We start from the raw sequence: 23,299 nt of genomic DNA, 5'->3' as shown, positions 1-23,299 counted from the left end.
GTGCCATGATTGTACTGGTCATTGGTGTGTTCTGCTGTTTGGTTTGGCTATGGAGCTTGTAAAATGTGGTGGAATAGTAAATGACTAATAAACTCAGACAACAAATCCGAGAAGTCTATGTAAGGAGTATACACTTGAAAGAGGGAAATTGTTTCCTGAATGCATGAACGAAATTCCCAAAGCTCTTGCTGTGCACACGGACATCTTTACTTGATTTACTTGGAGCTAGAATTGAGGTCATAACTTCATATGTAGGTTAGGGGCGGAAGGAATTGGACATCTATGACCGTATATTCCGTCTACCAATAATGAACATTATTTCCATTATCAGCCCTTCAACTTATTCAATGGCACCACATTGCGAAATATACACTAGGTTAAAGCAACGAATATAATTTTATTCAATATGTGAAATCTTAGTGGCCTCTACGCACGACACAACGCAGCAATAAAAAATGCGAGGAAACGAAAAACGACTTGAAAGCTAATGAGTGTAGGAGGTGAGCGTTTAGTGAAAAGTGGACGATTCGCAGATGCAGGCTAGACAAAGGAGAAGGCTATGCAGCATGGAAAATGTATGTAAAATTCAGGATGGCGGGATGGACTTCTTGCTAATCAAAGGAGTGTATGTATGCAGAAGTCCAGGAGAAACGCGAGTAGATGGCTAGGTAATGCAAAATAAAAACAAGAAATCTTTGAGGGAGCGTGTATGTGTGTGATAGAAAGTAGGCAAAAAATTTCGAGATGTATCAAGACAGACGCTTTAGCGTAACAGGGACCGATTCTGTTGGTGCGGGTGGTCGTTAAAGGATATATCGCTCCCGGCGCTTCGAGGCCTTTCAGGGCTAACACCACGCTGGTGAACTAATGGGGTCACGCTTTCGCTGTGGGCATGCTTGTATTTGGTCTGTGGTGCATCTTGATAAGGCTCATAGCGGGAGACAAGGTTTAGCTTGCCAGCTTCTTCGTCATGTCCATATGCCGGAGACTTGGACTTGAGCAGAATTGAATCACGAGGGTCTAGTGGGGTAAGAGCATCTAGGTCTCGGTCAAGATTTCCTATAGAAATATACGTTAGTTGTGGAATTTGAGGTAGTGAGGGATGTTGATGAGTTGGAGAGCTGAGATATGCTTACCCTTTTCTTTATGGCGCTGCTCATGTGGATTTTTGCCGAAGAGAGTCATTATACCATTGATAAGTATAAGAATGCCTAGGACCACCGCCAATGTTGTTTGAACTGCGACGAGGGCAACACCGGTCACAGTCTTGGTTGTCTTCGAGATGCCAAACTCATCAACAAAGACGATGATGCATCCGATAGACAGCACTCTGACAACCTGGATGGATATGTTGATCCATTGACCAGATTTGGTTTCAAATGGCCTGGTCCATAGCAAAAGAATGAGCATAAGCGCTTCCACGATGAACTGTCCAGCAGATTGTACGAGACCATGGCCATCTCCGCCAGCAATTATACAACCACGCGCAAAGAGGTAGACAATAACTGGCACGAAGAGCCACCAGTAATCCTTCTTATAATGGTCATAGAAGAGACTGTACTTGCGCCATGCCTCCTTGTCTTCATATAGAGCTGATGCGGTCCCTTCAGTCTTCTTGAGGCGTCGGGCAAGGGACCAAATGCGGAAAGTAAAGTATCCTAGAACACCAGTGAAGATAGCGAGGGTCACTGCTGCAAGTGTTTTTGCTGCCCATGAGTCTCCGCGTGTGAATTGGAAGATGCAGTACAGCGTCCAGATTCCATAAAGGACAAGGATCAAATTGGTGATAGTCCGGGCAAGGAAACCCCAGTAGTGTTCTCGGAAGTTAGACAGGCGGTTTGGAAAGGTGCCGTAAAGTGCCCAGACTTCTAGGATTACCTTTCCTAGTAATATTCCAGCAGCAATGGCGGCAATAACAATAGCGAAAACCAGAAGAACCGTCATAAACGTGTTGGCTGCTGGAATGGAGAGCTGTTCGATGGCCTTCTTCATCCCACTGACTGTGTTGTTGGCGGCCTGTTGTATATCTTGACCGAGTGGCTGAATTTCGCGGATCATCAGATCAAGTGAGCGTTTCCCCGTAGTAGCATTGCCACCTTCAAGCATTTGGGTGGAATTCCGAAGAAACGAAACGCTGTTTTCAGTGAGGTTTCCGCCCGTGGAGTTTCGAAAGTTATCGATGGATATCTGCATCTGAGTCCAAGGAATAAGGCCCATGCTGAAGCCAAAATTCTTGGTAAAACTTCGGTAAACGGCAGGATAGTCTACACTGAGCATCCCGTTCATTGAAATAGCCTGGAAAACCCCGATAACTTGGCCAAATGATGGACTCGCGCCAGGGGCCCCTGGATGGGCGGCACCGACAGCGGCGCTGGCACCAGAGACGACCAGAGCCGCTCCTGAAATACCGACAGCCACATATGAAACCATGGGAGTACTCAAAGAGTGGCCGTTCCCAACAATGGATTGGACACAGGTGAGTTCGGCGCCGCCATCTTTTGCGTTTAACTTGACTGTAGCTTGTGCTTCCAAATCTGGCACAGCAAAGGCGATGGCTGGAATCTTCTCTGCAAACTTATCTGAGATCGCTTGCTGACCCTTGGCGCTAAAAGTGCCGGCAGGCACTTTATAAACTGTCAGTTCCATGGCTTATAGTTTATTATGGTAGATTCGTGTATCGGGGGTTGTGGTGATATGGTACAGGGACATGAACATACCAGGGCAAAGTTGCTCCACAAACGAGTTTGAATCACACGGATCAAGGTGTTGTGTGAATATTTGTCCATATGCATCGATGGTGATAGTTGCCGTCACATTCTGCTCCTTGGAATTTGTTCCCGAGACGTCATATGTCGCGGTTTTGGATGCGCGGTTAAGCACAAAGGATAGCCGTTCAACTTTGATATCGCTGTTATCGAGACAAGTGGTGAACCCGTTATTTTTGAGAACATCTGCGGCGAAGGTGTATCCGGCGTGTAGAGACAAGAGAGACCAAGCAACGGCGGTTATGGATGGCAACTTCATGGTGGCGGAACGCGGCTCGAGGCTGCTGAAAAGGATATGGCGGAGAGAAGGCGAGGTAGGAGATGGGCCCTGGTCAGCCCACCTTGAATGCAGAGGAAACGATGGCTGAACTTGAGACTGGTATACTCAATAACGAACGCGCGAAGTTGAAAGACGATTGAAAACGCTGGTTAAAACGAGGAGATGGCTAGCAGGATCAACCTGCATAGTCATGCAAAGACAGTAAAAAACAATGCTAATGCTTTTCTAATGCGCTTAGAATATGAGTAGTTAAACAGTAAAGAAAGAAGGTAAAGCAAGGCCCATTTGGACAGAATCGTCCTTCAGGGGCTAAGCGATTGGTTGATGTCCATAGAAGCGCTCAGCTGGTTGTCAAATATAAACATCAACCTTTAGGATAAGAATAGCCACCCCAAGATGTCCGTATAGTTATACGCGAGAAGGAAAAAAAAAAGGTTTCCAAGAGAGAAAGATAAAGATTTCCAAGAAAACGAATGTGCTGTGATGTTGTTTCAAACGGACTTTGCGCTGGTCCTGGGAGTTTAACGAAAGGGAAGATGATTGGGAGGAGTTGGTGATGGCAAGTTGAGCTTCTCCGAAGGTGAGGGTCAGCGGCCCACTGCTGAGTAGCAACCACTCAAATGCCGTTGCTGGTCTCATTAGGGGTGCCTAACCAAGACATTGACGGCGTAATTATGGAGCTAAGGGGCATCTTCGCGCCCACCGGCCTTCAGTCGTGCATCCGCCACGTATCCACAGAGGCACCAGCATCTCGCTACTAGTCGTATGGAGCAGGCTCATTTGCTAGATTGCTGTGCAGGATCAGTGCGATCGAACCGACTTGGGACTCAGGAACACCAGATAGCACGGAGTATGCAGAGTTGTCGGAGTGCAGGGGAAAAAGTCGAGATGTCGAAGCCACCGAACGGACAGGGAATAATTAAGGATGAAGGCATCGCATCCCTGACGGGTGGACCGGGGAGGACCACCTATCCAGGCGGCAACCTAGACCACAGCCACAGCCACGGCCAAGACGGCCTTGGGCTGGACTCAACCAGAAATTCCGGTGCGCTGTTCCTACTCCATACTTAGATATCGCCCGTCAGATGGTGCGTTATGCCATAAATAACTGCAGTAGCGTTTTATTAAGGGATGCAAGCCGCTTTTCTCCCGCGTGCTGCTGGCTGTGCGTGTGCACTTTTTGGAGTCTCGAGCTCCCTGGGTCGCTTAATCAGGGGGTCTGAATGGATGGCGGAGGATACCGTGCATAAGAAGGGTGAAGTTCATACATTCCATCCGTGTATAAGTAGGGAGTACACTATGACGTTGTGGTACAGGGCTGTGGTACATGATAGAAGGAAATCTCCTCCATCCGGAGTTCCGTATAGGAAGAGTAAGAATCGGGGAATGGAGTTGCCTGGCCGGGCTACTTCTGGGCTTTGCTCTGCTGCTCTCGCATGGCTGCCCTTGCACTACGACTACCACCGAGTTTCGGTCCACGTGGTGCATCCGTCTTGGTTGTTTTGGTATTTCGGGTTCGGGCTCCGCGTCTTCTCGAGTGAATGGCGTCTAAGAAGTCTCTACGGAATTGATCTGCAATTCGATCATCAGCGGCTTGATCGTCCTCAAGCGGCAAGCGCTGGGGTTCTTCGTAGACATCGACTTAAAAAAACAGCATTAGTGATTATATTTTAAATAGTTTGATAGAGGGTTTGGCAACTCACGTTTGCTCTCGCGCAAAACTTCTTCCACTAGCCGATCTCGCATGACATCTTCGCTATTACGCCTCCTCCGGCTGCTGCGTATCGGCTTGCCATCCTTATCAAGACGGGTTTTGTTGAATGTGTCGTCGTCACCCTCGGGAGTTGCAGAATCCCCCTTTACAAGGTTCCTGGTAGCTGCTTCGGTCCTTGCAATGTTTTGAAGCTTAGAGTCGGGTCCGAGATCGATCTCGTGTAGCTTCCCCAGAGTTGCCGGCTGTCTCTGCGGTAGATGTAACTCTGCCGACGTGTTGTCTGCAGCTCGCCGTGAATCGTGATCGGTGGGATCAGTAGGATCTGCTGTCTCCGACGGCAACGTCCCAAGGCGACGTTTAGCCATTTCAGCCTCTATAAAAGCCATCCTTATCTTGTTAACTACTGCAGTATATATATATATATATAGCGGAATTTGACGGATGATAACAGAGCTGGAGGAGGTAATGCGTACATGTGCTTATCGACATCCACCTTCTGCCCCGAATGCCCAACAAACCGATCTGAGATACCGCTTAACCGACCGTCGGCCACTGCCTCGGACGCTGGGATGAGAGAGTCATTTCGCCCCAACCGCGACGTTGAGAACTCTATACCGCCTTTCCGTACTCGGTGTGGTTTGCGAAGACGCACTATATCGGCAACATGGGTATCGTCTGTTTCCATGTCATCGTGGACGGGAGATATTCGTGTATCCAGCTCGGCCATTCGTTGCCCTGATGTGTCCGGCTCGTCTTCGGGCTTCGCATCGTCCGCTCGTCTGCGCATGAACTTTCTCCTCTTCGCGGGATTAAACAAAGGCGCGTCGACGTCCATCATGTGTAATCCAGACAGGACAGTGAAGAAACAGATATAACGCCTTTCTGGGGGTTGGTAAAGGAAGATGTTTCCTCGTCCCCGCGCCACCAAGTCGGTTCCTGCATAAAAAGTGTTGGCTGACGTAAGTATGCTGACTAACGTTCCATTGCTTACGTGTCTATGGTGTCACTGGCCCAAATCTCGGATAGTCACACTGGCTGGATGGTGTAGTTGGTTATCACGTATCGCTCACAGTGATTTTTCACTTGCTCCGATAAGGTCCTGGGATCGAACCCCAGTCTAGTCATTCCGTTAGGACTTTTTTTTGCTTCGACACCTTGGACTCTGAGGTTGCATGGCATTCGTTACATCTTTTTATCACTCTACTGATAGTCCCATTCATTAGTATAACTCGGATGTAGGTGTTACTGCTGGATATGTGTACGAGAAAGGTCATATAGAGCCATGTCATAATGCAAGGTGAGTATGAGTGAAGAAACAATCCCTAATTAGCTATGTACATATTACAATTGATAAATTGCTTAGTGGTTGCTACGACAAACCGTGCGCCTGTATAAACCCGTATGATATCCCTCTACCTCAAAGACACCTTTGCTCCATATTTGCTGGAGCAAGTTACCGTGAGCAACTCCGTCCAGGGATGTGGATCTCTAGACTCAATAGTCTTGAACGTCTGCATAAGCCGGATAGTCGCGTACGAAGCTTCAGTAAGTGCGAATTGCTCTATATCATTGTTAGCCAGGGTTATTGCTTAGCAGTGGGAAGGAGGGAAAAACATACGTCCAAGACAGATCCTGGGACCTCCGTTGAATGGCAGATACCCCCATCCGGGTCTTAGGGTCTCCCATCGTTCAGGCTTGAATTCAAGAGCGTCGGGACCGTAGATGTCGGTGCGACGATGCATGCTGTAGACGCTATATACGACCGAAGTTCCCTTGGGCACAAAGACCGGGGAGAGGCCGTCTGGTCCTCCACCGCGTGGGATGACGGTGTCGCGAATTGCGCTGCGAGAGTTTCCTGGGACAACTGGGTAGAGACGTAGGACTGCATGGTTCACCGTCAGCACCTGTAGGGAGTTTAAGAGGGGATGCAGAAACGATTTCCCTTACCTTCGTTCATGGTATAGCGAAGATACTTCATGTTCTTGATTTCTTCAAACGATGGCGCGCGGCCTTCGAGGGTTTCGACTTCAGCTTGTATTTTGGCCCATACGTCCTGTCGCTTGGACAAGGTGTTCCAGAGGACACTCAGGAGACTCGCAGTGGTATCACGGCCAGCCAGAAGGATGTTCATGAGTTCCGATCGCAGAGCAAGAGGATCCTGCGTCTCCTTGACCAGCTCGTCCAAGAATACATATCGCCCGGACTCGGAGGGCGAATCGATGCCATCCCTACCCTTCTCGCGTGAGTTGTACCTCTTGATGCCTTTGCGCACATAGTGGTCGGCAAAGGTGTGGACATCCTTGACACCCTGGGTATACTGCTTATTGCCAAAGATGGTGGGCAAACCGACCCTGAAGCGTTTTCCGATATAGCCAGTGCAGTAGTCGAAGGACTGTCCGAAGATATCACCCTTGGGGGCAGAGCTGTGCTGGCCAGATAGGGTATTGGCTGATTCTCCAAACAGGAACTCCGTCGCAGAATCCAGAGTCATGCCAAAGAACAGGTCCTGGAGATCGATAGTCGAGCCATCCTTGGGTATCAGCTCGATCAGCTCGTTGACGTGCTTCTCGAACATGTTCAAGTCAGCAATCTGGGTACGGGTGAAGTTAGGCCGCAGCATAGCTCTGGAGTGCTCCCACTCGCTTCCATCGGTCGTGAAGACTCCATTTCCAAACAGATCACGGAATCCAGCTTTCCGTCTGGGTGGAAGCTGGAAATCAGCAAACTTGACTGCCAGCACGGTCTTGACGTTCTCTGGCTCACAAGTGGTGATTACTGTTTGAACCGGGTAAGTATGTACATACACATATAGCGACGGGATATACTAACTCGGCAGACCGGTGAGGTTACTTGAAAAGGTATTCCCATACTTCTGGTACCGTTTCCAGATATCCTCGAGAAAGGTGTCCTTCTTGCCACTTTTCACGGCGGCGAGGACAAGCCCCAGGCCGAAGATGGGATCAAAGTCAGGATAGGCCGGCGGCGGCTTACAGCCATGTTCCTTTGCAGCTCGACTCCGGGCGATGCTGAGCTGTATGTACACGGCGATGCGGTAGAAGACGAAGCTGCCCAAGAGCACCCACCCCACGACGGGCAACAGACCGCTACCTTCAGTGGCGAACAACATATTGTATCTGTCAAACAATAGCGATGACTATATGAGTTGTATCGAATTGATTAAGGATGGGAATGGCGAGGAAGGGCGATGTATATAGTACAAAGCCCTATGGAGACGCCGCGGACGCTCCGAACTGAAATGCAGAGACTATGCAAAGCAAAACACGACTCGGTCGTCGGCATAACATCACATGAAACGGATGATCTTATATAAAACGAGTTTGCCTTGCGCTGTCCATGGGCGGAGGAACCCTAACCCCCGTACGCCGTCTCTGCATAAGTTGACCGGCTTGCCCCCAGCAGTGTCTCTCTCGGCAGCTCGCATCGCAGGCCATCGTGGAACGGCATAACTGGCATAAAGCATGAAGCGTCAGACGAGAGACGCGGGGGCCTTTTTTTTTTTTGCTTTCGCTCAGTCGCTTCGTCCGACCCAGACAGGCAGTGCAAGCCCATGCTAGACAGATCTTGAGCGCTGTCTTATTTGCTCGGCAGGACCGAAGATAAAGCATTTCGCTAGCTGGCATGGAGGAAACTAGTGTGATGCGCAGCATTTTAAGGTTGTTTTTTACCCGAGATATGGATACCGTGGTCCTTTTATATCGGCCCCATTTAAATAGGAGGCAAGGCCATTACGGAGTACATAGTTAGAGATATGTCACGCAAGGGGCTATTGTCCAGAAGAAGACAGCAAGCTACATGCCAAATGCGTCTTGCATCGTCATTTACTATGTTATATTTTTTCCTCGCAGGCAGTGAAACTGGTCGTAGGTAACGCCGATACAATGCAGTCGAGACAACACACGCCAGGCGAAAACGAAACAAAAGGGCGAACAGCCAATAGGTGATAATATGACAGACACATATGTAGTCCATATCCCCCTGCACGATAGTGGGCTCAAGTAAGCACCGCCCTTGTGGCCAGTCGGATGGACTTGAGATGTGAAAAAGAGATGGATAAATAGGAACGGCCAGTCCGCTCACCGACTCCGTCCGTATGTAACTCCAGCGCCAAAAAAGGAAAAAAAAAAAAAAAAAAAAAAAGGCAGAGACAGGCTGAACGGATTAATGATGACGAAAGAATAAAGATGATAACGACATGGGGAATAATAATTACTTGCTTGGAAGGGCAACGGCCACAGCAACCGCGGCGCCGAGGATACCGCTCTCCGGGGCAGGATCGAGCGATATTACAGGAGTGAGAGATGTAGGTGCCCCGTCATTCTTTGTCGAGATGACGCCCGAGTTGGCGCCGCAGGATGTCAGGCTGTTGAGGTAAGTCTGGCAATGACTTCTGAAGTTGGGGTATTTGTTGATAACGCTGCCATCACAGGCGATGGTGACCTGTAGACTTGGTGCCTCCCTAACGGCTGTCTGCTGTTTTAGCTCTTCCTCGTTACCGTCCGAGTCCGGTGTTGACGGCGGGATGGGAGATTCGCTTTCATTGCTTAGACACCACAGGCTGTATATGGCTGTTGCCAGGTATGCTGCGCCACGCTTGGAGACGCATTTGCAAATCTTCTGTAGGAATTGAAGGTCTGATGTCGTTGGAGGGATGAGGAACTTGTGACTCTTTTGAAGGAAGGCGGAAGAATCGGCTAGGGTGGGAGAGGAATCGCCTTCGATGCATGCAACGATGGCGGTGTCAAAGGAATAGGGGGTTCGCATTGACATGGGCAGTTCTCCGCCGAATAGACCAGCTACCTGCACAGCTTCGACGATCAGCAGCCGTACGATCTCACCTAGATATCGGCCAGTGATCATGTATTCGAGTGGCTGATAGTCCGGCTTGATGTGGCTGCGGTTCAAATCGTCGTCCCAGCGGGTCATGGCCAACACGCCTCCGCCAAACATGCTAAGCTCGGTGTTGACGATGACCCGGCTTGCTTCCGCGAACCATTCGGCAGACCGGTTTCCAAACTTCTCGAGGCCAATTGCACTCGTGGGATAGTGGATGGCAACGTTCGTGCCCGTGCCTAGTATAAGAGACATGCGAGTTGAGGGATCCGAGTATGCGCGAGACAAGAGGGTGGCCGAGCTATCGTTGACAATTGCCTCTATGCGAACGTTGAGATTGCGCTTGTGGCACGCTGCCATGATGAGCTCGCTCAGGTCATCGCCCACGGTGCCGTTGGAGCATAGGAAGCCTTTGCCCATACTGATAACCAGCCCACTGCGGATAGACGTCTGGTCGATGGGGAACGACCACGAGAGCCCCATTGAAAGGGGGGTAGAAGCCTGACCGAACCCTTCCGTCCCCTGCTCGAGCATCTCACCTATCTTCAGTGCAATCCAGTCAAAGAAGGCCCGTCCCTCAAGTAGTTTCACAGACTCGTCGATAACCGATGAAGTCATACGGACGATCTTCATAGCTCCATTTTCACCCGACAGCTCAACCAGCGCAACACGGAATGTAGACCCTCCTACATCCAGTGCCAGAAAGGTCCCCTTCTCCCGTCCCGTGGGCAAGGTATGGTTGAACGAGGGGAGCATGCAGACCGGGCTCGTCTTTGCGCACTTGTCGATCTGGGTACGGATTTTGGCAGCCATCGAAGCTAGCTGTTTGGTGGTAAGGTGGCCGGTGAACTCCCGTTCGATCTCTACCGCGAAGTCGTCGAGGGTGCGTCGGGTCCGCCATCGTTTGCTCAGGGACGGCCGTTTCTCGCACGGCTGCGCGCTAGGTCGAGGCCGCAGTCTGAGCAGTCGCTGGAGTATGGAGATGAGGTTATCGAAGAGCTCACGCAGACGCAGGGCAACCTGTTCGAGTGTCTTGCCCATGTTTGCGGGGACAGCTTGAGCTGGACAAGATATCCTGCCACCTGGGTACTAGATGTAGCACGTAGCGTAGAGTTCGTGTCGATGCAGTAGATCGAGTGAGTCTGATTCACTATGCAGAGATATCAGCAGAGGAAGAGTAGACAATGGCGCTCTCAACTGCTCTCCTCGCAGCTATAGGCCTGGTTATAAGAATTGGCGTCTCCCCCAAGGACGACGGAGCTGCCACCACACGAAACCGCAAGCGAGGAAGCTTTCTCGAAGCGAAAGGGGGTTGCTGGACGAGGACGCTCGAATGGTCGGCTGAGGAACGTCGTATACCAGGGCGACAGGCGGTATCAGGGAGGACAGGCGGGTGTAACTGTTGGAGCAGGAGAGCGGCCGCTGGTGGTTGTCACTGTGCAGACACTCGACCCACCACACATGGCGAAGAGCAGTATCAACAGATCGAGGATTATCGAGGACATCAAAATATCGACATCGAGATCAGCGTCAACATCAACGAGAAAGCGGGTGGAGTGGCCGGGCAGGGTGACATTGGGGGTGGGAACAGCGAGCGCCCTGAGTGAGACTGTAGGATGCGTATGCGATGCGATGGTGCGGATGAAGTTTGGGTTGGCTGGATGCAACATCACCATGTATCTGTAATTACTCCTGACCCTGCTGCATACTGACTTACTGCTAGATATCTCCCTATAGATGGAGTTCTCCTGTCAATGTAACCATACTATCGCCAGAAATGAGACTGCGACATGAATCAGCTATCCCTGCAGCAGCAGCCGCGAGCCCTTAAGCGCCATACTCTGCACTCTACGTTTTACGTGGTCTACGTGGTCTACGATACGAGGTGGACGAAGAGGCGGAAGATTGCAGTCATTTGATTCGTGTATCCTCATAAACAGCATGGCGAAGTATGTACACGGGAGGCGGAAGTATATCACGAAGAAAGACAAAACACGTTTGCATCCAAAGAGCTGGACGGAACTCCGAAAGCGCATAGGTCTGGTACGGATAAGGATAGGATAGGGATAGGTTAAGGGGAAGAGTAAGAGTAGGGTAAGAGTATTAGAGACAGACCATCAGATACTGCAAGGAAAGTCATAAGGATGGACGTCAACTCCCCTCTTCCGCAAAGTACCGCTTACTCCGACTCCTGGCCGCCAGCGCCTTTGCATCGTCAACATAGCCGGTATGGTGTACTACATGCGGCCGGTAGACGGCGTCAACGGGGGCCTGCCACTCGTCCAGCGCGAGAGGGAAGTATTCGTACAGCGCTTCTGCACTGTCGCCCGCTCCCATTATGGCAGGCGGTATAAACGCGCTGCCAAACGGCTGGTCGTGTGAAGTCGCTGTCGTGCTGGCGGTGTCTTGATACTGCGGTGCAGAGGTGGGTGATGATCGTTTCCGTGACTTGGAAGGGGATAGATCGGTGTCGTCGCGGGAGGCGGTGTCGTGGTTATGTTCTGATCCGATCGTGGGAGGAGGAGCTGGATGGGATGGCGGAGGAGGAGGAGCTGGTATATCGATTGAATGCGGAGAGCCGGACGCGCTGGCTTCGTCGTCCATGAAGGAGAGACTGACGGGAGCAAGGCTGGAGCTCAGACGGCGTCTCTTGAACGCTCTCGATCCGTCTTGGTTGGAGGGCTGTTCCGATATCAAGGCCGGCCCGGGCGTGGCCGCCGTGGCTGGGATATGAGACCAGTCCGGATATGTAGATGTAGACGTAGATGTAGGATGCTGCTGGTGCGACGAACTGCCTTCGCCGGCATGCTCTGTCTTCCTATCTGACTCCAACTTCGTCGATGGCCGGTCTTGAGGAGACTTGCTCCTCTTCGATGTTCCCTGCTGCTGCTGCTGTGAACGTGAGGACTCCGCGTTACTCCTGGCCAACGCCGCCGCAGCCTGGATATTCTTCCTCGAGGCGGCGGCACTCCCACTGAGCGGCAGGTCCTTGCGAGACTGAAAATTCCTGGGACTCCGACCGCGAACGATGATGGGGCCCGACTGCGTCTCGCATATCGATATCTTCGCCCCCGTGGAGAGGGTGGCCACGACCTTGAGCCGGACCACGAAATGCTGCTGCAGCTCCTTTCGCCGTCCGTTGTTCGCAGTCGCTATCCGGAACTGCAGTCGTTTCCAGGCGATGGAGAAAGTAGCATAGTCCGAGTCCGTATCCTGTCCCGTCATCGTATCGAGCCCTATCGCAGGCGGCTCCTTTTCAGTCTTGTCCTCCGGCTGGCCCGTCGCGTTCGCAGCGGGCGTCTTCCACGGCACGGAGATGATCTTGACCGAGTTGCCCTCGACGGACTCGGTGGCGGAGACGGACAGCTCCTGCGCCAGTATGGGGATCCGGTCGCCCTGCTCGGTCATGATGTACCGCAGCGTCCGGGGCAGGGTGACGGAGCCGGTGATCTGGAAGAGATTCCGCCTGTAGCAGGTCAGCTCTGCGATCGGGGGCGGTCCGCTGGGCTCGCCCGTCGGCGAGGTGGTGAAGGGCGACTCGGCGAGGAAGAACATGCCGTGCAGCTGCGCAGACATGGAGAGCGAGGTCCGCCGCAGCGAGTAGTCGAGCAGCGTGAAGTTGTAGACGGGCAGCGAGAAGCCCAGCAGCTTATTGCCGTGGTCTATCGACGTGTCCTGCTGCGGCGGCTCCGGCGCCATCGCCTCGAAGGCGGGCAGCATCTCGGGCATGTCTGCGAACGGCTCCTCGAACTGGTTGCTCGAGAACCGCCGCAGCGAGTGCGTCGACATCTGCTGCGTGTAGCTCATGTCGTCCGCACTTCTCTCGTTAGCATACTTAGACATGATAGATAGACATAGAGGGAGATAGAGACATACCTGGGAAAGCCGTCGCCGTCGTATGACGGCTGGGGCATGTCGATGGAGGCCATGGTGTTGAGGAACTCGCCGTGGCCCATGTTAGGGAGCGGCGAGCCCATGTACGGCATCGTCATGGCGTCGTAGCCGTCCATCGTCCTGCGCGATGTGAAGATGTCGTCCCGCCAGCGAAGACGCTGTAGAGCAGACGGAGGGGTTTCCAGGCCTGAGATCGATCTGGCGGCTCTCGCAGACGGGCAGGGGAGAGAGAAGACCAGGATAAGCGAATACTCGGGCGAAACCTGCGATGCAAACCTGTATCCTCGATGTCGGCCTGGCGGTATAAATGTGGTGAAGAGTCTGGGGAGAGATTGCCCGGCTGCATGAATGCTTTGTTTTACTGCTTTTAATTAAAAATAAGGTCTGCGAACAAGCATCGCCGTCCAACTCGGAGGATTCCTTATCCAACCTAGCTTACTACGGAGTACTATCTCTACGGAGTATCCGATGCTCTATATATATCTTATATCTTCTATGTGTATCTTCTATCTTTCCATGTATATCTACTCTCTATCTTTCTATGTATATCTACTCTCTATCTTTCTATGTATATCTACTCTCTATGTATACCTCTACTCTCCTACTCTACTATCTACATATATATCTACTCTCATCTAATATATCTACACATCTAATATATCTACTCTACATCTCTAGAATCTAACTCGATGAAGCAGGTGTTTATCCGGAGCTCTCCGCGTAACTGTACATAGTTTACTCGCTTGTCTGGTGGCGCCGCTAGCCGTGCAGGGCGATCATGGGAGATCATGCTGAGCTAGATATATTCATATTCGCTACTGAGTGATGCTATACAAGAAGACTACCACGCCGCCGCATCGCAGGTCAGCTCCTCGAAGCTGTGCAGCACCTGGAAGCCCATGGTCGTCAGGCTGTCGAAATTGCCGTCGCCATCCACCTACGCCAGAAGCGAGTTTCCCGTTAGTCTGGCGCTCTGGAGAAAAAGCCTCGGGTCGTTCTCGTACTTCCCAGCGGCCTGATTCGACCACCGCTCGACTCGGCGGCAGGGATGTCGAAGGGCCTGAGCAGGGGACGACCGACGGCAGATCATGGGGTAGAAGGATGGAAGAAGAGAAATGGAAAAACTTACGCAGTCGAGGACTGCCGCGTTGCCTCCTTGCTTGCGGATCTCCTTGATGCCCAGCACGATCAGGCCTTGGACGAGAGTTGCATATTCTCCGGCCGAGGGCGATATCACGGGCGACGATATTCCTCCGGCTCGGATCCGCGCGTCCTTGACCGCGGGCACCACGCGAGCCAGCGTCGAGAGCGAGTTGTATACCACCACCGTCCCCAGTATCGCCCCGTCCGCGCTCCTCTTCGCGCGTATGATCCCGCAGTGAGGCCGCCCAGAGAGCGCGGTCCGGTATATCTCGGCCACCCCTTGCCGCGAGCTCGTCTTGACGTGGTCCACGATCGCCTCGCCGTACTCCCAGCCAAAGACCAGGTCGTACTCGACCGCCGACGAGGACGAGGACGATACCAGCGCCCGCGTCAGGCCCTCGGGCTGCACCCATTTCTGCACGTCGCGGAGAATCATCGAGCACAGCGGCCGCGAGAGCGCCATGTTCCAGCCGAGATGGGCAAACCACCGGCGCAGCTTCCTCCGCTCGACCGGATCGCCCCTGGGGATGCCAAGGTATATCCCGGGGATTCTCGAGCCAAGTTGGAACTGCTTCACGCCTTGCCCTTGGGCTAGCGTCTGGATCGCGCGGGCGTGCAGTGAGTTGCCGATGCCCAGTTTGCGCCGTGCTGGGTCGACCAGAATCGCCCCGATGACGCCGGTGCCTGTCGACTTGAACAGGTACGTGGCGCAGAACCCGTTGATCGCGTGCGTGCTGCTGTTCCTGACCACCAGGTGGCTCTCCTGCACATCGCTGTTCTTCAGCAGGAAGGTGTTGGCCGTTACGCTGGCCAGCTCGCGGCCGTGGTTGGGCCCGTCGCCCTCCCGTATAGCTGCAAGGAGCGCATCGAGCGCGGCCACGTCTCGCTCCTCGTTCCAGGTCTCCACGAGCCAGTGCTGGCGTAATTGGCTTGACCTCAAGCTTTTGCTGAGCGTTCCTGGCATCCGTCCGGTCGGGGCTAGCTCGCCGTAGAGCACCTTGACTAGCGCTTGCAGTGCTGTCTCCGTGAAGTCATAGGTGCAGATGTACGTGCCTACGGACTGGTCCGTCGCAAAGTCGTACGGTGAGCTGACCGCGACCACGATGACCGGCTTCGTTCGCGGGTACCCGTTCGCCGAGCTCTGAGCACTGCAGATGAGGGAGACGTGCTTCGTGAAGCCGTGCTGGTACAGGTTCCTGTTCGAATCTGCTGTGACGACGATCACGGCGCTGGCGCGAGTGATTAGAGTCTCGTGAATCGGTCGAAGGCCGCTTGCGGTGTAGGACGTGTGAAGAACCCGTCCGTTCCTCCGGCGCGCTAACGACCGCCCCAAATCACGGAATACGGCCTCGCCGCTCTTGATGGAAGGAGTTCGTTCCCAGTTGGAAGCATCTATCGAATGTGTGGACTCTCGGCTGCGTTCGCCGGCCGTTTGAGACGCCGCAGAGGCTGGGAGCGGCTTGACGAGCGGAGTAAGCAGTAGCAGCTCCTCGTCAGCCTCGAGTATGCTGGAGAGCGGGAGCAGGTTGGCCTTGTCTCTGACAACGGTGATCGACTTGTTGTATGCCTGCGTGGATAGGCTGGTGTGAGACGGCTGCAGTTTGGACAACAGGCCGAGACCAGGAGGATTCAGAGCCTGCTCCCAACTTGTTCGCCGGCTCTTCATGGCAGACACTCGCTGTAGCGACTGTCGTATCCTCTCTTTACTGATCATGCCATTCTCTACCCCCAACCTCAACCCGCTGATGGCCTCCTGCTGGACGGTGAAAGACCGGCAGAGCAGCACCAGGTCACATCCAGCCTTGAGAGCCATCACCGTCCCACCGCCAACGCCAATGTTGCTGCTGAGAGCCTCCATTTCTAGGCAGTCGGAAACGACAACTCCCTGAAAGTTGAGATCGGTTCGAAGTAGGTCCTCGATTACCTGTTCTGAGAGGCAGGCATGCATCACGTTCATTCCATGAGACATCATCGAACAGCCGCCCACAATCATCGAGTCCAGCCCTTGTGATATTGCGCTGCGGAACGGTACGAGAGCACTTAGCCTGAGTTGCTCAAGTGTGTCTGTGATGACCGGTACGTCGGACTGAGATGCCAGCATATCCAGGTTGCCGTATGAAGGGAAATGCTTTCCGCAGGTGGCCAGTCCTGCGTCTTGATACCCTTTCATCGATTCAACTCCGTACGCCGCCACTTCCTGTGGATCATCCCCCACACTCCGGACGCCCAACGGCTGGTTTCTTCCGTTTGTCAAGACGTCCAATACTGGGCCCAGGATCCAATTCACCCCGACAGCGCGGAGCTCCTGTGCCGTCGCTTTGGCTACTTCTCTAGCCAGTTTCTTCGAGCCCGTCGCCGCAACACCCATGGCGCTGGGGAATTGGCGAATGTAAACATCGTCAAAGAGACTATTGACGCCGCCATTCTCCTGATCAAGTCCGATTAATAGTGGCAATTTATGGCCTGCTTGCCGTGCGATGGTCTGGAGCTCAAGGACAAGTTTCGCGGTTTCATCTGCTGCTATCCGGAAGTTAGTTTCAGGTGGGTAGCTTGACCTTCTCTGCTCCAAGCACTTTACAAAGATAGGTAAATCCCAAGGGCAAAAGGTCAGTCTCATATAGGGCAGAATTCAGGAGGCTCTTTATACGGTACCAGCCTTGAAACCCGCGGTGGACCCAAAATGGTTAAGATGTTGACTAGGACGGAAAAGAGTATGGAAAAAGGGGGGGGGAGTGACTCTACGGAGGAGTGAAGGATGGAGGAAATGAAAGCACGCAAGGGGATGTTTGTACACTTCAAGTTCTTGGCGGTTAAAAGAATCGCTCCAAGATGGTAGTCCTCAATAAGAGATCGTATCTGCGGGTCGACGGTGCTACCATCGAATCCCATGACAAAGAGCTGTCCCATTTGCCTGTATCCAATGTCATGCATCATGATGCCGGAGTTTCAGTCAGCCAAATGCGCCCTTTCTACAAGATATCAAGTTGGGGCCGTCTGATGGATCAAACAAAAGGAAACGGGCAGTGCAGGAACCAGAGCCGGAAATCAAGAAGGCGACATCTGCTGTAGTTGAACCTATCAGGCGCAAGCTACAGTATGGCCATAGATACGATGGTATAGACCATCTATGAGCGGTCAAGGATTGACAGCCAAAGGAACGGGCAAAGAGACGGCAAGGAAGCCCCAAGGAAACGGCAAATGAAGCGGCCTGGGATGTAAAAGGAGAGGCGCAGAAGCTGTCGACGAACCTATTGAGGTTGGTATCCCAATCAGGGGATATCTCTGCTCTCGGGGCCGCCATGGCAGGCAACGGTCATGCCGTGCCCTTTTTGTGCCCTTCCCCAATGCGCCACCAACCACACAGCTTATGCGATGCCAGTATGAGTGACGATCCGACCGGGTTCGCGATATATAGGCTGTAGGGGAGCTTCCAAGGGGCCTAGCGGGACACGCAGAGTAAAGCGCGCAGGGGAGAGAGGCGACGTTGCGATCGATCGATAGCTCTGTGGAGGGATAGTTGTCGAAGGGGGGGGTGGTGGTGGATATGTTGCGCCAACGCAACCTTCAACACCGTCGCCGTCGGGTCACTGTCACGGTCGTAGTGTAGTGAGAGTAGAGCTTGCGGCTTGCCAGGAGCGCCCGTCGTTGCGTGCAGGGCAGCTAATATTGATCGAAACGAGGCTGCGCGGCGGACACATGATAGCAAGGATCAAGAGCTTCCCTTCAAAACAAAAAAAGGCCTCTAAAGGGAGGTTGGCGGAAGGCGAGGTTAAGGTTGCTTAGGTAAACACCCGACTGCCGCTTATTCAGCCTCTGCCCGCGACAGAAACTCCGTCTGCGTCTCCATGCTGCGGCCTCTGCGACGGGCGTCCCTGGCCCTGTCCGCAGTTCGTCTTCCCTTCTCTGTGTATGAAGACGCTGAAGCTCTCCCCGATGGCCGCCGTATAGTGTGGGGAAGCTATAGCTGGTAGAGAAATGTGACGTTGCATCTATAGGAGTCGGAGTATATGGATATATATATATGTGTATTATATGTGTATTTACGGTACGGTATGGTATTACGGTATGTATGGTACTAGTGTATATGTACTTGACAAAACATCTACATACATCTACATCTACATCTATGCATGATGATGATAGAAGAGATGATAGAGAGGATGGAGAGGGGAGGGGCGACGGGTAGGGCAGTCAACCTTGATTCTTACGTGTCTATAGCAGTATAAGTCTTACTTTGATATTAGGTTATTCCTGTGCTGGAGTAGCATTATTTCCTTGGAAGATGTTACCCTTTGTGTAGGTTACAGCGCAAGCAAACTATGCCTTTGGTCGAACCAGAAGAGCCTTGAAGGCGCTGGAAAGGCGGATAATGTGACATCTCTCAGTTATATGAGGTGGCACATACTTGCTCTTTATCTCATCTTTCTCTTTTACTCTCAAACATCTGCACCTTGATAGCACCCAGGTCGGTGCATCTACTGCTATCACACTCTTAACTGAGAAAACGGTCTTTGTGGTTCAGTCGTCAACATGTAAGGCCCTATCATTCTTATTCCTTGGACGCTGCTAACAACGTGTAGGAGGGTTATCATTAGGAAGAATCCTCAGGCTGTCTCTGAATACATTGCAGACTATATTATCTGTATGCTCATCTACTCTAATAACATCTTCTAGTTCTAACGTGTTGCCTTCTATAGCCCGCATCAAGGCCTTCTCTCCATCGGCCGCCAGACCTTTTGTCCTTGGCCTGCCAACTGGCAGCAGTCCCGAGATCGTATATGGGATTCTAGCCCGGAGATACAAAGCTGGTGAAATATCCTTTAAAAATGTCATCACTTTCAACATGGTATGATATATTGATCTATCCAATATGCGATGCACGTATCCCCGAGCTATACTAAACAATGTTGTTAGGATGAATATGTTGGTCTCCCCCGAGACCACCCCCAGAGCTATCACAGCTTCATGTACAAACATCTCTTCGCCCACGTCGACATACAGCCAAAGAACATCAACATCCTAGATGGCAACGCATCAGATCTGGCCAAGGAGTGCAAAGACTTCGAAGCAAAGATCGCCAAAGCCGGAGGAATCGACCTGTTCCTCGGAGGCGTCGGCCCAGACGGACACATAGCTTTCAACGAGCCTGGGTCCAGTCTCAATTCGCGCACCCGCGTCAAGACACTGGCATATGATACCATTTTAGCCAACTCGCGTTTCTTCGACAATGACCTATCCAAGGTTCCCAGGACTGCGCTCACAGTTGGCATCAAGACTATCATGGATGCTCGCGAGGTTGTCATCGTCGTTACCGGCGTCCACAAAGCCAAGGCCCTTCAGAAGGGAATCGAAGGCGGCGTCAACCATATGTGGACCTTGTCTGCTCTCCAGCTTCACCAGCACCCTCTGATAGTCGCCGATGAGGATGCAACCCTTGAATTGAAGGTCAAGACCGTCAAGGTACGTTCAGATACCGATACCTCCTGCATCTCCTTCCAGCTAACGTTTTTTATATAGTACTTTGAAAGCATCGAGCTCGCAGGCACAGACGCACGTACTCAGGGACCACCACTCGTCCATCCCACAAAGCCATATGTGCCAGTCGCGCCACCCGCAGACCTTAGCACACCCGTGGGTTCAAAGATCGGTCTAAAGATTGATACAGCTTTCCATCCCACCGACACTGATCCAGACGAACTTACGCCAGATAGCATGTCTTCTCGCATTGTAGACTCTGCGATTGCCGGACTAGACGAGACCATGGTTCGAGGCGGAGATCTGATTTTCGACAGGATGGGGTCTAGAATTCCTACCCATGGCTAATCTGATATAACCAGACAGAGAAGCGAACAGATTGGTCAATGGACGTGTATTTCAGGTGAGATGGGACGAACCGAAGTGAAGCATGGTTGGGGTTGGTACGCTACGACTTATGGCTCTTTCCTTTTTTTTTTCTAACTTCTCATTTTGCATTCGAGCACATAGCCTCGTGTAGTATTTCAGATATTCTAAACTAGTCTGTCCGTCTACTGTCTTGTTCTATTTGTTTTGATGTTTGTTTTGTGTGTTGTGTTGTGTTGATATCATGTATGTATATAGTTACGTTGTGATTGGTTTGCTAGCGTTTTCGGGTTCATCTGCATGCGGCGTTAACAAGAGCATGGGAAGGACGGTTTATCAGGGAGTTCGGGTGGAATTTGCTTCCCTGTACCATACACGCATAGGAAGAGAATGAACATACATCGACTTGGTCTTGGAGCGGTGAACTAGTCTACGTCTTTAGCTTGAGCCAGCTTTAGGTTGCCTCTATTTTATTTTGAAAGGCTAGGGATGAAGTATACATTTTTTAGATCGTCAAGGTAGCTAAAGCACGCCATATCACAGCTTCGTAAAACTTGTGGCTACTACACCGCTCATGTCGACCAGGGTGCTCTTCGTTCTCACCCATGCCTCGATCCCTCTCCGGCCGTTCTCAACGCCAACGCCGCTCTGCTTCCATCCACCCACGCTCATCTCGGCCGGCGACTCCCCCCATGAATTGATCCAGGTGATCCCGGCGTCGAGCTGGTCGATAACTCGATGGGCAAGGTTGATATTCTGAGTGAACACGCCAGCCGCGAGGCCGAGGGGGGTGTCGTTCGCTCGTCGGACAACTTCGTCCACGGACTCGTAGTACAGAATCGACATCACAGGGCCGAAAATCTCTTCCTGGACGATCCTCATGTCATCCCTGCAGTCCGTGAACACGGTGGGTGTAATCCAGTATCCCTTCTCGAACGTTGACGATGAGGCTGGCTCAGGCTTCTTCAGTCCACCATATAACAGCTTTGCCTTGTCCTGCTCGATGCCATGCTTGATGTAATCAGAGACCTTCTTGAAATGCACAGCAGATACAAGTGGCCCGAAATTCGTCGCTGGATCCATCACATCCCCAGCCCTAACGTACTGCATCTTCTTGACCAGCAGACTCTCAAAGTCCGACTTCATATTCGAAGGCACAAAGACCCGAGTTCCATTGGTGCAGACTTGACCCGTACTGAAGAAGTTCGCTAACAGAGCGCCATCAACCGCACTCTCTAGATCTGCATCTGGAAGAATGATGAAGGGACTCTTCCCTCCGAGTTCCATGGTAACGTACTTCATATTGCCAGCCGCAGAGCCAGCGACCTTCTTACCGGTTGCCACTTGACCGGTGAAGGAGACCTTCGCGATCGACGGGTGTGCGGTGAGATAGGCGCCTACATCTCCAGCGCCATGGACCACATTGAAGACGCCAGACGGAAGGCCGGCTTTGGTGTATAAGTCTGCGAGAATCTCGCCATGGAGCGGCGTGAATTCGCTAGGCTTGTACACCATCGTGTTCCCGGCGGCCAAACAGGGAGCTGATTTCCAGAGAGCACTATTCAAAGGTCATTAGTATAAGCAATTAGTTAGAGGGATCAAGGTATGGTTATTATTTACATCTGTATGGGATAGTTCCAGGCGCCAATTCCAGCGCATACCCCTAGAGGTGCCTTCTTTGTATACACCCACGCATCCTCTCGTAGCTGTACAGTCTCTCCGTTCAGTCCGCCGCCGGCAACCATGCTGGCAAAGTACTCTAGAACATCGGCTCCGGTGGTCACGTCCACGGCGCTGGTCTCTGAGAAGGGCTTGCCCGTATCTGCAGTCTCGACTTTGGCTATCTCGTCGTTTCGATCACGGAGCAGCTGCACCGCCTTCAGGAGGATACGCGCGCGGGCAACATGGGGAGTCTTTGACCACGACGGAAACGCTGCCCGAGCCGACTTAACTGCCTCGTCGACGTCTGCGTTCGATGCGATGCTCACGTCTGCGAGAACCTCTTCGGTCGCGGGGTTGATAGACTGGAAGGTTTTGCCCGAAGTGCATGTCTGCGGTTTGCCATCGTAATATAGACGCTGCAAGCTGAACGTCGCCATCTTCGTCTTCTCTCTATCAACCTGGTTCTACACTTCAACTTCTCGTCTATCATAATGAAAGCATCAAAAGACGAAAAGCAGCCCCTCACGTGTAGTGATGTCATTCTGCATGCGACCACCTTTTTGGCCCCTTGAAAAAGCCCATCTCCGAACCGCCGTTTCATCCCTGGGACGGCCCAGCATACGGGAGTCGGAGATCTGGCGATAACTGTTAAATATGGAACAAGTGGAGGAAGGGCTAAAAGTTTGAAGCAGCGAGAAAAGACCGCGTACCGAGAGCAAAGTGATGCTCGCAAGCACATCCCTGAGCCTGGTACCTCCCCAAGCATCTCTCCGGACAATTGCTGACCATACGAAGCGCCGTTTGATCCAGCTCGCCGCCATGATTTGCGAACTGAGGCCTGCCCGGCGCAGCTAGCGATGGGCGGAAGCATGTACAGTGACTCCGGCGGTGGCCAGGATGTCCACCCGCCGCATCTCGATGTGGGGTGCGAGATGGCCGTGATTGGTGCCGATGGCTTGACAATGGAGCAGACGAATTGATCCAAACTTCGCTTCTCGGCGAGAGCTTCTTCTCTGTCGGAAATCCTTCGTCATGGGGAGGGGGGTGGTGGTATATATATGGAGGGCCGGTCACCCTTTGGGCCGTATCGTCTCGGTCAATCCCTCATTTCGATATATCGCCGTAGGGCTTGCTAGCATCGCTCTTTAT

At 52.3% G+C, this 23,299-nt stretch overlaps 7 protein-coding genes across 7 annotated transcripts; 1 reads left to right on the top strand and 6 right to left on the bottom strand.

Moving 5' to 3' along the window:
- Nucleotides 1-763: 763 nt before the first annotated feature.
- GIQ15_03574 (DUF907 domain-containing protein) lies at nucleotides 764-3,024 on the bottom strand (the record flags this gene model as incomplete). The annotated part of the gene is made up of 3 exons (XM_033550991.1): nucleotides 764-1,059; nucleotides 1,137-2,624; nucleotides 2,718-3,024. 3 exons carry the CDS (start codon nucleotides 3,022-3,024, stop codon nucleotides 764-766), a joined length of 2,091 nt encoding a protein of 696 aa, XP_033408152.1.
- Nucleotides 3,025-4,450: 1,426 nt separating this feature from the next.
- On the bottom strand, nucleotides 4,451-5,597 carry GIQ15_03573 (uncharacterized protein; the record flags this gene model as incomplete). Its single annotated transcript, XM_033550990.1, has 3 exons — nucleotides 4,451-4,686; nucleotides 4,749-5,132; nucleotides 5,303-5,597. 3 exons carry the CDS (start codon nucleotides 5,595-5,597, stop codon nucleotides 4,451-4,453), a joined length of 915 nt encoding a protein of 304 aa, XP_033408151.1.
- A 574-nt stretch (nucleotides 5,598-6,171) lies between these two features.
- On the bottom strand, nucleotides 6,172-7,886 carry GIQ15_03572 (uncharacterized protein; the record flags this gene model as incomplete). The annotated part of the gene is made up of 4 exons (XM_033550989.1): nucleotides 6,172-6,320; nucleotides 6,378-6,641; nucleotides 6,707-7,534; nucleotides 7,589-7,886. 4 exons carry the CDS (start codon nucleotides 7,884-7,886, stop codon nucleotides 6,172-6,174), a joined length of 1,539 nt encoding a protein of 512 aa, XP_033408150.1.
- A 1,100-nt stretch (nucleotides 7,887-8,986) lies between these two features.
- Nucleotides 8,987-10,651, bottom strand: GIQ15_03571 (hexokinase-1; the record flags this gene model as incomplete). Its single annotated transcript, XM_033550988.1, has 1 exon — nucleotides 8,987-10,651. The coding sequence occupies one exon, from the start codon at nucleotides 10,649-10,651 to the stop codon at nucleotides 8,987-8,989; it is 1,665 nt and encodes a 554-aa protein (XP_033408149.1).
- Nucleotides 10,652-10,986: 335 nt separating this feature from the next.
- GIQ15_03570 (beta-N-acetylglucosaminidase) lies at nucleotides 10,987-17,581 on the bottom strand (the record flags this gene model as incomplete). Its single annotated transcript, XM_033550987.1, has 6 exons — nucleotides 10,987-11,267; nucleotides 11,794-13,427; nucleotides 13,487-13,780; nucleotides 14,350-14,441; nucleotides 14,634-17,167; nucleotides 17,440-17,581. 6 exons carry the CDS (start codon nucleotides 17,579-17,581, stop codon nucleotides 10,987-10,989), a joined length of 4,977 nt encoding a protein of 1,658 aa, XP_033408148.1.
- A 1,348-nt stretch (nucleotides 17,582-18,929) lies between these two features.
- Nucleotides 18,930-20,164, top strand: GIQ15_03569 (glucosamine-6-phosphate deaminase; the record flags this gene model as incomplete). The annotated part of the gene is made up of 4 exons (XM_033550986.1): nucleotides 18,930-18,943; nucleotides 19,228-19,289; nucleotides 19,345-19,493; nucleotides 19,562-20,164. 4 exons carry the CDS (start codon nucleotides 18,930-18,932, stop codon nucleotides 20,162-20,164), a joined length of 828 nt encoding a protein of 275 aa, XP_033408147.1.
- Nucleotides 20,165-21,025: 861 nt separating this feature from the next.
- On the bottom strand, nucleotides 21,026-22,587 carry GIQ15_03568 (betaine aldehyde dehydrogenase; the record flags this gene model as incomplete). The annotated part of the gene is made up of 2 exons (XM_033550985.1): nucleotides 21,026-22,046; nucleotides 22,109-22,587. The coding sequence occupies 2 exons, from the start codon at nucleotides 22,585-22,587 to the stop codon at nucleotides 21,026-21,028; spliced, it is 1,500 nt and encodes a 499-aa protein (XP_033408146.1).
- Nucleotides 22,588-23,299: the final 712 nt, after the last annotated feature.

Source organism: Arthroderma uncinatum, assembly GCF_011692745.1.
Source record: "Arthroderma uncinatum strain CBS 119779 chromosome Unknown scaffold2, whole genome shotgun sequence".
NCBI classification, from domain to species: Eukaryota; Fungi; Ascomycota; class Eurotiomycetes; order Onygenales; family Arthrodermataceae; genus Arthroderma; species Arthroderma uncinatum.
This window is presented reverse-complemented; position numbering and strand designations above follow the sequence as displayed.